Source organism: Dromiciops gliroides, chromosome 1 (genome assembly GCF_019393635.1).
Source record: "Dromiciops gliroides isolate mDroGli1 chromosome 1, mDroGli1.pri, whole genome shotgun sequence".
NCBI lineage: Eukaryota > Metazoa > Chordata > Mammalia > Microbiotheria > Microbiotheriidae > Dromiciops > Dromiciops gliroides.
In genome coordinates this window covers 79166275-79178574 of record NC_057861.1, presented here as the reverse complement: position 1 = coordinate 79178574, position 12300 = coordinate 79166275, and the positions used below count along the sequence as shown (strand labels likewise).

Below are 12300 nucleotides of genomic sequence, written 5' to 3'. Positions count from 1 at the left end.
GGTCATATACCTAGTAAGTGCCTGAGGCCAGATTTCAACTCAGGAAGATGATTCTTAAAGATCACTTATATTTCCAGAACATATCTGGAGTATTGATTGTGTTCAGTTCTGAGAGCCACTGCCACATATAGGTTCTGTGATGGATTGTGTGTCTTTATTCCCCCCAAGGACCAGTCTAGATTGGTTGAAGAGTAAACAGAGTGCTGACCTTGGAAGACCTCTGTTTAAATCCTACCGCAGGTACTTACTAGCTCTGTGTGGCCCTGGGCAAATCACTTTGCCTCTGTTCGCCTCAGTGTTCTCATCTCTACAATTCAGATAATAAGAGCACCTATCTCCCAGGGTTGTTGCTAGGACTGAGTGACATAATATTTATGAAAGTGCTTTGCAAGTCTTTAAGTGCTAGATAATAATTTAGTTATCATAGCAAAATTCAGAGAAGTCATCACCCTGATGATTATGGGGGCCATAGCAACCATTAATTTACTGAAATGTAGAAGCTCCTTGAAAAATGGCTGTGTTGACAATTTGGAAAGTGTCCAGGATGAGAAAGAGACTGGAGACCATGTATACCAGGACCAGCTAAAGGAATTGGAAGAAAGGGGCATGATGGCTGCCTTTAAATATTTGAAGGACTCTCATATGGAAGAGAGATGAAACATGTTCTGGCTAGCCCCTAGAAAGCAGGATTAGGTCACTGGGTAAAAGCTGCAGAATTAGATCCAGGTTTGATGTTAAGAAAAAAAGACAAGACTTCCTAGCCATCAGAACAATCCAAAAAAATATAATGGGCTGCTTCTAGACAGAATGGTAGCTGGATGGCTTAGTGGCTAGAGCACTGCACCTAGAGTCAGGAAGTTGTGAGCTGAAATCTCGCCTCAGATACATACTTAGCTGTGTGACCCTGGACAGGTCACTTTGACTCTGCCTCAGTTTCCTTACCTGTAAAAGGGAGATAATAATAGCAACTACTTCCCAGGGCTTTTGTGAGGTTTCAATGAGATGATATTTATAAAACACTCAGCAAACCCAAATGTGCTCTGTAAATGCTAGCTGTTATTATCATCATTATTAATGAGTTCCCCTTGACTATGTCAGTCTTCAAGTGGAGGCAAGATGACCACTTGATGGGAAGATTAGTGAGGGGATTCATGTTCAGGAAGGAGGTTAGACTTCATGCTCTTTGAGGTACCCTCCAAACAAGAAAATTTTGCCAATCTCCATGAGTTGGGGGAACCCAATCTGCTTTCCAGCTGCCTCTACCATTTCCCAGTTCCTAAGAAGTAATCACAGATCTTCTTCTAGTACTTAGGTGGCACTGACTTAATACGTAAATCAGGGCCCGCTGCTCCCAGTTTAGAGTGATCAGATACCCTGATACTTGTAGGAGGCGAGAGCAACCAAATCAAAATGTCCACAGATGGATTGGAGTAACTTAGGAAGAGGGTTCTTTTAAACTCAAGAAACTTGATCGCATCCTAGGGGTCATTTACAAAATATCAACATAGTTAAGAACAGGAGTTATTGGAGAGATTTGGGTGCCAGAAAAATGCAAACGAGGAGAGAGCATTTCTTGAGCACCAAGGACAGAGCTCTGCAAAAAGCCTAGCAAAGAAGTAACACCATGCTTGAAGGACCCTTCATAAGTACCTCAGAAAGGGGAAGAAAAAAGTCTAGCAACCAGGAGCTGGGGCTGACTCCTTTGCTACATGGGCCCCTAAACTTGAGCCCCCTTTCCCCTGGATTCTGTATGTACTTATGGAAGAGTGTGTCACAGACTTTGGGAGGGGATGTTTTGTACCAACTACTCTTCCCTTTCTAAAAGCCATCTGAGTCTTATGACAGGAAATATATTAGTGAGGACTCATAATCAATCACTGGCATTAGAAAATGTATCTCTCACACACACACACACACACACACACACACACACACACACACACACATAATCTCTCTACCTCTAAAGGTCGAAGAAGACACAGCAGCTGAGTTCTGGGACCCAATTCATCAGGGTGAGTGGGGGTTGGGAAAGTACCTCAGAGCTTGCTCCCTTTGCTTCCTGCCTATATTTTCAAGTAGTTGTTAACAAGTAACAACTGCACCAGGAGGCTATCTCTTCTTGCCCCCTTCCTCCTATAAGTAAATACTGTGGTTAAAGCCAGCCAGCTATTAATAAAAGGAAATTGCACAAGAAGAGAGAAGAGCACTGGGAACCTGCTACACATCTGGAGATATTCAACTGAGCATTGCTTAAAAAGTTCAGTTGGCAGCATAAGGGAACTTCCAAAGGCGTCTGCACGCTGATTTGTTCTTCATAGTAGAGGCTTGGGCAGTAAAAGCTAAGGGAAAGTAATAGGAAGTAAGAAAAAAATAACTGAATTACAACATGGCAGAGCTAGAAGAGACATTAAATATCCTCTCAATAACATACCAAACAAATGATCATTCAGACTTTGCTTGAAGACCTCCAGTGAGGAGCCCTCCCCCTCCTAAAGCAGCCCAAGATCATGTGAGGTTTGTTTTGTTTGTTTCCATATCATGCTGTTGGGCTGTTGGCTCAGTATACTGAGCTTTCAGTCCACTAAAATCCCAAGATTTTTTTCAAGTGAACTGCCTTCTAATCTCAGCTTCCCTATCAAGTAAATTGATTTTCTGAATTCAAGGGCAATACTTTACATCTGTCTCTCTTAACTGCCATCTTTCTAGATTCAGTCAATCAGTATTTATTAAGTGTCTCTCCATTTTTGCATGGTCAACTCATATTTAAAGTCCAACTCAAATATTCTCTCCTCGGGAACCTTGATCTCGGTAGGGACTTTCGCCTAGCTACAGACCCCTCACATACTTCTTGATTTTGTCCTTCTCATGTGACCCTGCGAACAATAGCAACCTGGACTTCTATCTTCCCCACTCCAGCTCCAGAAGAGGGCAAGTCTTCTGTATCTCCCCCAACAACGTGGCTAAGTGTTCCACATCAAATAGGGATTGGGCGGGCACCATATTGATGTTTGTTGACTTCTTTAGGGAAGAACAAATGGTTGTATTTGAAAGATAGGGGTTAGTTGTTTGACTAGGGTCTAGAGGAAACAATGAAATAACAGGAGGAAGGAATTCAGTTTTGATTCAGTTACTGCCAACTACAGTTCGGCCACATGTGCTTCTCCCCATACCGTTTGCGGCGATCTCCTAACCTTTACTTCCTGGAGGAAAGGTACCTAGCACAAGCCTTTACATGCAGCCGGTGTTTAAGAAATAAATAATAAGTGAAAGATTCTCTCTCTTTGCTAATTCCCTACTTTGCTAAATGTAGAACTCAGGCAGGGAGGAGTAAGGGAGGAGAAGTAGGAGGAAAGGGTGGGGGCTCAGCAGAGGAAGTGGGTAGTTTTGACTACCTGTCAGTTGACTTCCCACTGACCCTCTTTAGCCCCCTGGGCTTACATCTACAGTCAGGCTGGGCAAACCGGGAAGGAAAACAGAAAGGGCCAATTCTCACGTATACGTCTGATTTCCTCCTTTCCTGGAAACAGAGCAAGAAGAAGCTGGATGAATACAGACGCCTACTAGTTTCAGTTTTGGTTGAGCTGGAGAGCAGTTCACAAAATCTCTCCTTGAAACAAAGCTCAGCCCTAAAGGAGGGAGGAGATACGTCCGCCCCATCCCGTCTGCACACTTCCAACCACCGATAGGACTAGGCTGCCCAGGTAAGGTGCCGCGGAGAGCAAAGCAGGGTGGGAAGCAGGGGGTCTGGAAGGAGGGCACCTTAGAAAAAAAAGCCTGGGGAAGAACTAGCTAGGTACCTGGAGCCTGGACAGCCCCTCCCGGCGCGTTAAAAAGTGAGTCAGTCCGAGGGCTGACATCTTCCTTCCCTGTTCCCTCTGGTTCGTCTTCTTAAGTGTGCCAAGAGATCTAGAAAAGCCGGATAGGTATGCCGGTGGGATTCCCTAGCACAGTCTATTCTGAGAGAAGACAGGCAGTGTTATCAGTTTCCCCAACTCTGACCTTGAACCTAGGACTTTAGAGAACTGTTTCCTGAGACCTGTTCCTAAAACCCGTGCCCTGTTCCTTCTCCAACCCTGTTACCCATTCTAGCAGTAGGGGTGAACTCCCTTTCCCGAAATAGCCCTTCCCCCCCAAACAAGAAGATGGTGGATTTAGTCTTGGCCCCTTCCTCAAAACTTGTCTCTTAGTAACACCCAAAGAGGACACACTGCCCAGAACTCAATCTGCCGGCCTAATAATCCCGTGATATTTAAGAATTAGGGCCCCCAAAACAGCCCAACAGAAACCTCCCCAGACTAAAATCTGTTGCTGTAAGGCTTGGGTGAAGGCAAGACATTCTGATTTATACTGGTTGTGGGGTATCCAAGTATGTCACTGGTTTAGTCTCCCAAGAGAGCAACGATCAAGAAATTTCAGTTTCTCTCCCTTTTAAAAAAAAATTAATTTCAGTTTCTCTTCCGAGCCTCAGGCTTTAGATTCCTCAGGGGTTTGTCTAAGTCTAACTTCACATTTCTTTTCCTTGCCAAGGCTATTCAGTTCCCCTCCTTCCTCTCCCCAGAGCTTGCCTGCTTACCTACCCTCTCATCATCACTTTCTCCTTGTCAGCTAGCTCCTTCCCAGCTCTCTACCAACATTTAGGTCTTGTCCCTCCTTTAAAAAACTCCACTTGAGGGGGGCAGCTAGGTGGTGCAGTGGATAGAGCACTGGCCCTGGATTCAGGAGGACCTGAGTTCAAATCCGACCTCAGACACTTAACACTTACCAGCTGTGTGACCCTGGGCAAGTCACTTAACCCCAATTGCCTCACTAAAACAACAACAACAAAAAAAAACTCCACTTGACCCTGAATTGCCGTTTTAAGCCAAAGCTTCTTAATTTGGCATCTATAGATAAGATTTCAGGAGGTTGGTGAAATTGGATAAGGTGGAAAGTACATCTTTATTTTCCATTATATTTGGTTTCCTTTGTAATCTTAGGTATTTTATTTTATGCATTTAAAAACATTCTGATAAGGGGTCCTAAAGCTTTAGCAGACTGCCAAAGGTGCCCATGACACAAAAAAGGTTAAGAACTTTTGCCTTGAACCTTTCTCTTATATAGATATTGAGATGGCACAGTGGATAGAGTGTTGGACCTGAAATGGGAAGTCCTAAGTTTAAAACAGACCTCAGATACTTATTGGCTGTGTGACCTTGGGCGAGTCACTTCACTTCTGCCTTCCTCAGTTTGCTCATTTGTCAAATGGGGATAATACGAGCACCTACCTTCCAGAGTTGTTATGAGGGTCAAATTAATTAGATAGTAATTTTAAAGCACTTAGCATAGTGCCTGACTCATAGTAGGAGCTTTATAAATGTTAGCTACTCCTCAGTCCCTGCAGTGCCATGAAATCCAAAGGAGCCTCTGCACAGAATGAGGGGAAGGGTGGGGGAGCCTGGTGACTGCAGAATGGTCAAAAAGGATGAGAACTGAGAAAGTCATCAGAATTAGCCAATTAAATGACTCTTGGTAACCTTAAAGAGGGAAGTTTCAGTTTAGGATAAGGGCAAATGCCAGATTGCAAGGGGCAGCGATGGTGGCAAACATTTATATGGTGCAAATCTAACCCTGTCACCCCTTTATTCAACAAACTCCAGTGCCTCCCTAACATTTCCAGGATCAAATACAAAATGCTTGCATTTAAAGTCCTTTATAAAGCAGCCTCCTCCTAGCTTTCTCCTTTTCTTGTACTTTACTCCCTGACCTGTATGCTTTGATGTCTCTGCATGTTTTCTCTGGCTATCCTCTGTGCCTGGCATGTTCTCCCTCCTCATCTCCCCATCTTGGCTTCTCAGGCTTCAAGTCCCAGCTAAAATTCCACTTCCTCCAGGAAGATGTTCCCAATATCTCTTCATTTTAGTGCCTTCCCTCTGTTGATTATGTCGTGTGTGAAAATTGTTGTGAACTCTTCATGCACAGGGGGCTGTCTTTTGTCTTTTTTTTGTATTCCTAGTGCTTAGTACAGTGCCTGGCACATAGTAGGTGAATAATACTTTTGTTTTTTGTTTTTGTGGGGCAATGAGGGTTAAGTGACTTGCCCAGGGTCACACAGCTAGTGTCAAGTGTTTGAGGCCAGATTTGAACTCAGGTACTCCTGAATCCAGGGCCAGTGCTTTATTCACTGCGCCACCTAGCTGTCCCCAAATAATGTTTTTTGACTGGCCATCTGATGGCATACATGCAAAGCATTAAACTGACTCCCCTGTCACTATGAGAGAGGAGTCAGAGAGACTAAGGAGCTTCTGTCCCCTCTCGTCTCTCTTTCCCTTCCCAAGAACCATGGTCTCTGCATTTGAGTTGGCTGCCAGGAACGTGGTCCGAGAGTTGAGCAAGAATGGGGAGCTGATCCCTGTGGACAGCCTCAAGAGCTCCACCCACTTCAGTCCCTACTACCTGGTCCGGAAGAAGACCAAGAGTTCCTTGTTTTGGAGGTCGCGGTATATTTGGCTCAATTTAACTCTCAAGGACATTCTGGATCCGAGCTCTCCAGAACCAGGTACCATCCCCTGGGGGAGCAAGGGGGTGGCCAGGGCTAGCGGGTGAGACAAGAAGCTGGATGAGACAACTGAAGGGGAAATGGGTTCAGCAGGCTTGGCCAGAATACACAGCTTTCCTAGGACTGGCTGCACGGGCACTGCATGTGGTCCTGTAGAGATGTCCACAGTGTTCCTAAGCAGAGGTCATGGTGACTTGGGAGGCACTGCTGAGAACAAGCCAGAGACCTGGGTCTGAGCCCTGGTTCTTCCATTTACTAGATGTGTGATTGGGGATAAGTCACTTACCTGCTCTGACACTCTGTTTCCTCATCTGGAAAATGGAAATGATAATATTTGCACTTCCTACTTCACGTGCTGGTTGTGCAGAAAGCACTTTGTACATCCTAAAGTTCTATAGAACTGTGAGTTATTGTGATTAGGGAAGTGTACATAAGGTTGGAGTCCCAGATGCCTTTACCTTGTCCCATCTTGGCTCTTGCTGCACACCTGGGTTTAATGCTCAGTTTGACTAAGGATTGGCCTCTCTCCCCCCACAGAAGTGATCCAGAAGGGACCATTCCACTTTAATGATGAGGTGGATGGGCATGTGTCTGGCAGCATGGAGGTGTCCACTTCTGTGCAGGGGAAGATTTCAGGACAGACCTCGGTGTCAACTAGAACCATCCTTGAGGTCAAGACTCTCACCGTGTCCCCTAACACCTGGGACCACTTACAAAAGGAAAGGTGAGAAGAATAAAAAAGACAAAAGCTGAGAGCTCTAGTGACTTCTTTTTGGGGGATGGGGGAAGGGGGAGGGAGGGAGTGGGAGCAAGGGAAAGTGTTCCAGGGGCAACCAGAAGGAAATAGAGAGTCAGAATTTTCTTTGTGTAGGGGTTGAATTTACTTTATATCAACATTCACAAATGTCTTGTATTGTCTGACGCGTGGATAAGATCCTATCCCTAACTTCATGGAGCTCACAGTCTAGTGGAGGATGAGAACAATGCATTTAAACAATTCACAAGTGTACTAGGAAGGTAAGGTCTGAGGAAGAGGGTTATTCCCAAGGGGACGACAGCTGGAAAGATTTGCAGGAAGAAGGGGCATTGGACTTTAGGTTTAATTGATGAGTAGGAATAATGTTCCATATCCATAGCCCCACCACCGCCACCTCTGCAAGAAAGGGAGGAAGGTTCATTTTCTCACCTTTTATTCTTCAGGGACAAGCTCTGTCATTATAATTACTTAGTATTAAGTTTAGCTTTTGCTCTTTCCATTTATACCATTGTCTATATCCTTTTCCTGATTGTGCTTACTTTATTTTGCATAGTCCATATAAACCTTCCCATATTCTCTGAATTCTTCAAATTCTTTATTTCTCATATTCATACATTCAGTACCACAATTTGTTTAGGTATCTACTTTGTTTCCAGTTCTAGATGACCATTTAAAGGCACTAGTATGAATATGACCTTCTGTCTTTAACCTCCTTGGAGTACACACGCCTACAGTGGGACCTCCAGGTCAAAGATGTGAACATTTTAGCGTTGTTACAAATGGTTTTCCAGAATGATTGAACCAATGCATGGCTCTGTCTCCAGTGTATTAGTGTTACTGTCTTTCCATGGCCACTCTGATATTGCTTCTGTCTATTTTTTGTAATCTTTGCCAGTTTTCTGGTTGTAAGGTAAAACCTCAGAGCAGTTTTTTGATTTACCTTTTTGAGGTCAGTTTCGAATGGTCTTATTTGAATGGAATGTAAAGATCATGGAGTGGAGTCATGTGAAGTTAGGTAGGAAAGGTAGACAGGCACCAGATTGAAGGAAGGTCTTCAATGTCAGACAGAGGAATTTGAACTTTATTTAGTGTGAGATAGGGAGTTATTGAAGATTTTTGAGCAGAGGACTGACATGACCAGATCAACAGATAAGGAAGATCAGTCTGGCAGCAATACGAAGAACAGATTAAAGGAGGAAGAGAATGAAGGAGTCCATACAGTCTGTTTGAAGGCAATTGAGTTAGTTCAAGTAGGTGGTAATAGGGTGGTAGCAGTGGGAGGAGGGGATAGATTTAAAAAGATGATGGAATCAATGGGACCTACTAACATCAGTTAGTAATGAAGAGTTAGTAGATGTGAAAGATGAGAGACTGAAGAGCCAGCAATAGTGCCAAGGTTATCAACACAGAAGACTGTAAGAACAGTGTTTCTGGGACAGCTAGGTGGTGCAGTGAATGGAGCACTGGCCCTGGATTCAGGAGTACCTGGGTTCAAATCTGGCCTCAGACACTTAACACTTACTAGCTGTGTCACCCTGGGCAAGTCACTTGACCCCAATTGCCTCACTAAAAAAAAAAGAAAGAAGTGTTTCTACAGACAGAAATAATCAGAAAAAGGATTTGGTTTACAGTTGAATGAGCTGTTTGCAGCTGGTTGAGATGGAGGTGTCAACAGAACATCTGGGTGGAGAAGTCCTATAAGCATTGGAGATACGGTCCAGGGGAAAGGGCACTGGATTTAGACTATAGGTAAGCAGCTTATTTTTGAGCCTAGGTTTCTTTAAAGCTAGCAAAGGAGCTGAAAAACCTAGAAGCTGCTGCCCTCTCTTGACAGTCCAGTATAGATGCATTTAAAAAGTATATCCCCATTTAGGCACTTTAATGTTTAAGAGGAGTGGGCAATGTTTTCCATCAGGAGCATGCTGTGGAGAAAAGTATTCTCTTTCTTGTGACCTTTGGGGTTGATTATAGGACCAAAGATTTAGAATTGGAAGGGAATTGAGTCTCATCCTTCATTATACAGATAAGTAAATTGAGGCTCAGAGAAATTGCCTCTTAATCTAGCACATTGTCCTCTGCCACAAATGCTAGATAGATTTACTCTGTTTTGAGTGTATGAGGGGAAAACTTTTGTTCATACTTTTGATCTCCTCTCCCCGTGCATGAAAGAGGGGGCAAAAACTATCTCATTAGCTAATTCTATAGGATTCTGTAGGAAAGGGAATGATTTCAAAATCTAGCCAATAATCAGGACTTACCTTTATGGACAGAAAGTGATCCTGCAATGGCAGAAATGCAGCTTCACCACTGTAACATCCTTATTATGCTGATTTGTGCTTGGCAGGTGTTATTTTTTTTAATAATAAACATTTTTATTTATACTTTTGGGTTCCAATTTTTATCCCTCTTTTCCGTCCTCCCCTCCCTCCTCTCTGAGGCAGCAATCATATATGGGTTATAAATGTATGATTGTGTAAAATATTACTGTATTTGTCATTTTGTACAAGAAAACTTGATTAAAAGAAAAAAGTGAAAGAAAGTGAAAAATAGCATGCTCCAGTCTGTTCCATGGATATCAGTTCTTTCTTTGGAGGTGGATAGTATGTTTCATTAATAGTCCTTTGGGGTTGTCTTGGGTCATTGTATTGTTGAGAATAGTTAAGTCATTCACAGTTCTTCATCAAACAATACTTCTGTCTCTGTGCACAATGTTCTCTTGGTTCTGCTCACTTCACTATACATAAGTTCATACAGGTCTTTCCAGGCCTTTCTGAAGTCATCCTGCTTGTTGTTTCTTTTTTTTTTTTTCTTTTTGCTTTTACAAAGGAATATTTAATTCAAAGATATAGCCAGAACAAAGTACAAACATTTTTCACAACAGGTTGGAGTTATGATAAGGGGGCAGGAAGAGAACCGGGCTCACAACTGAAGTTTAATTTCCCAATAAATTCACATCAAAAGCAAGCATCACTGCTCCTTCTGTGGGGCTGTAGTCCCAGGCCCTTGTTCCTCAAGGCGTTGGTCCTGGGCAATATCTGACCTGGATTCCTGGGTTCCCAGATCCCTGTTGCTCATGCTCTCAGCTTAGATTGTATACTCCATATTCTTCACCTGGCAAGCCAGTCAGTCTCCGGTCTGGGCCACAGTGTGCTCACTACCCTGCTTATCATTTCTTATAGCACAATAATATTCCATCACCATCATATACCACAGTTTGTTTAGCCATCCTCAATTGATAGACATTCCTTTGATTTCCTTAGAGACCACAAAAAGAGCTGATGTAAATATTTTTGTACAAATAGGTCTTTTTCTCTTTTGGGAGATGTCTTTGGGATATAAACCTAGCAGTGGTATTGCTGAACCAAAGAGTATGCTCAGTTCTATAGCCCTTTGGGCATAGTTCAAAATTGCTCTCCAGAATGGTTGGATCTTTTCCCAACTTCACCAACAGTGGATTAGCGTCCCAGTTTTCCCACATTCCCTCCAACATCCAATATTTTCCTTTTTTTATATTTTTATATCTGCCACTTTTTATATTTTTATATTTTTATATTTGCCACTCTGATAGGTGTGAGGTGATACCTTAGAGTTGTTTTAATTTGTGTTTCTCTGATCAATAATGATCTAGAGCATTTTTTCATATGATTATAGATAGCTTTGATTTCTTTGTCTGAAAACTGACTGTTCATATCTTTTGACCATTTATCAACTGGGGAATGACTTGTATTTTTATAAATTTGACTCAGTTCTCTATATATTTGAGAAATGAGACCTTTATCAGAGATATTTGTTTGTTTGGTTTTTGGCGGCGGGGTTTGGCAGGGCAATTGGGGTTAAGTGACTTGCCCAGGGTCACACAGCTAGTAAGTGTCAAGTGTCTGAGGCTGGCTTTGAACTCAGGTCCTTCTGAATCCAGGGCCAGTGCTTTATCCACTGCGCCACCTAGCTGCCCCCTTTTTTTTTTTAAAGTGAGGCAATTGGGGTTAAGTGACTTGCCCAGGGTCACACAGCTAGTAAGTGTCAAGTGTCTGAGGCTGGATTTGAACTCAGGTACTCCTGACTCCAGGGCCCGTGCTCTATCCACTGTGCCACCTAGCTGTCCCTAAACAAATTGTCTCTTTCTTTTTCTTTTCTTTTTTTTGTAGGGCAATGGGGGTTAAGTGACTTGCCCAAGGTCACACAGCTAGTGAGTGTCAAGTGTCTGAGGCTGGATTTGAACTCAGGTCCTCCTGAATTCAAGGCCAGTGCTTTATCCACTGTGCCACCTAGCTGCCCCCAGAGATATTTGTTTCAGAAATTCTTTCCCAGTTTTCTACTTCCCTTGTAATCTTGGTTACATTAATTTTGTTTGTGCAAAAGCTTTTTAATTTTATATAATGGAAATTATCTATTTTACATTTAATTTTATTCTCTATATTTTCTTTGGTCCTAAATTCTTCCCCTGCCCATAAATCTGACAGATAAATGATTCCATACTCCCTTAATTTGCTTGGTCTATACCTAGTTTCTGCCATACTGTTTTCCAGTTTTCCCAGTAGTTTTTGTCAAATAATGAGTTTTTGTTCCAAAAGCTTGGATCTTTGGGTTTATCATATACTAGATTAATATATTCATTTACTATAATGTAATTTGTACCTATTCCATCCCACTGATCCACCTCTCTATTTCTTAGTACCAGATTGTTTTGATAATTACCACTTTATAATACAGTTTGCAATCTGGTATGGCTAGACCATCTTCTTTTGTATTTTTTTCATTGATTCCCATGATATCCTTGAACTTTTGTTTTTCCAGATGAATTGTTATTCTTTTTTTCTAGCTCTATAATTTTTGATAGTTTGATTGATATAGCACTAAATAAATAAATTAACTTAGGTAGGATTGTCATTTTTATTATATTGGCTCTGCCTACCCATGAGCAATTAATATTTTTCTAATTGTTTAGATCTGACTTTATTTCTATGAAAAAATGTTTTATAGTTCTGGTCATATAGTTGCTGTGTTTGTT

The 12300-nt window shown here is 42.4% G+C and overlaps 1 protein-coding gene across 2 annotated transcripts in view; it reads left to right on the top strand.

The window, feature by feature from the left end:
- GSDMD (gasdermin D) overlaps positions 1 to 12300 on the top strand; it is a 63768-nt gene that overhangs the window by 22603 nt on the left and 28865 nt on the right. The window contains exons 1-3 of one of the 2 annotated variants that reach the window (XM_043978115.1): positions 3445 to 3701; positions 6315 to 6535; positions 7073 to 7259. In XM_043978115.1, the coding sequence (XP_043834050.1) occupies positions 6319 to 6535; positions 7073 to 7259 (404 nt within the window). In that variant the 5' untranslated portion in view covers positions 3445 to 3701; positions 6315 to 6318. Of the gene's footprint in view, positions 1 to 3444; positions 3702 to 6314; positions 6536 to 7072; positions 7260 to 12300 lie in introns of those variants that run through there. The other variant, XM_043978108.1, reaches the window with a different exon arrangement.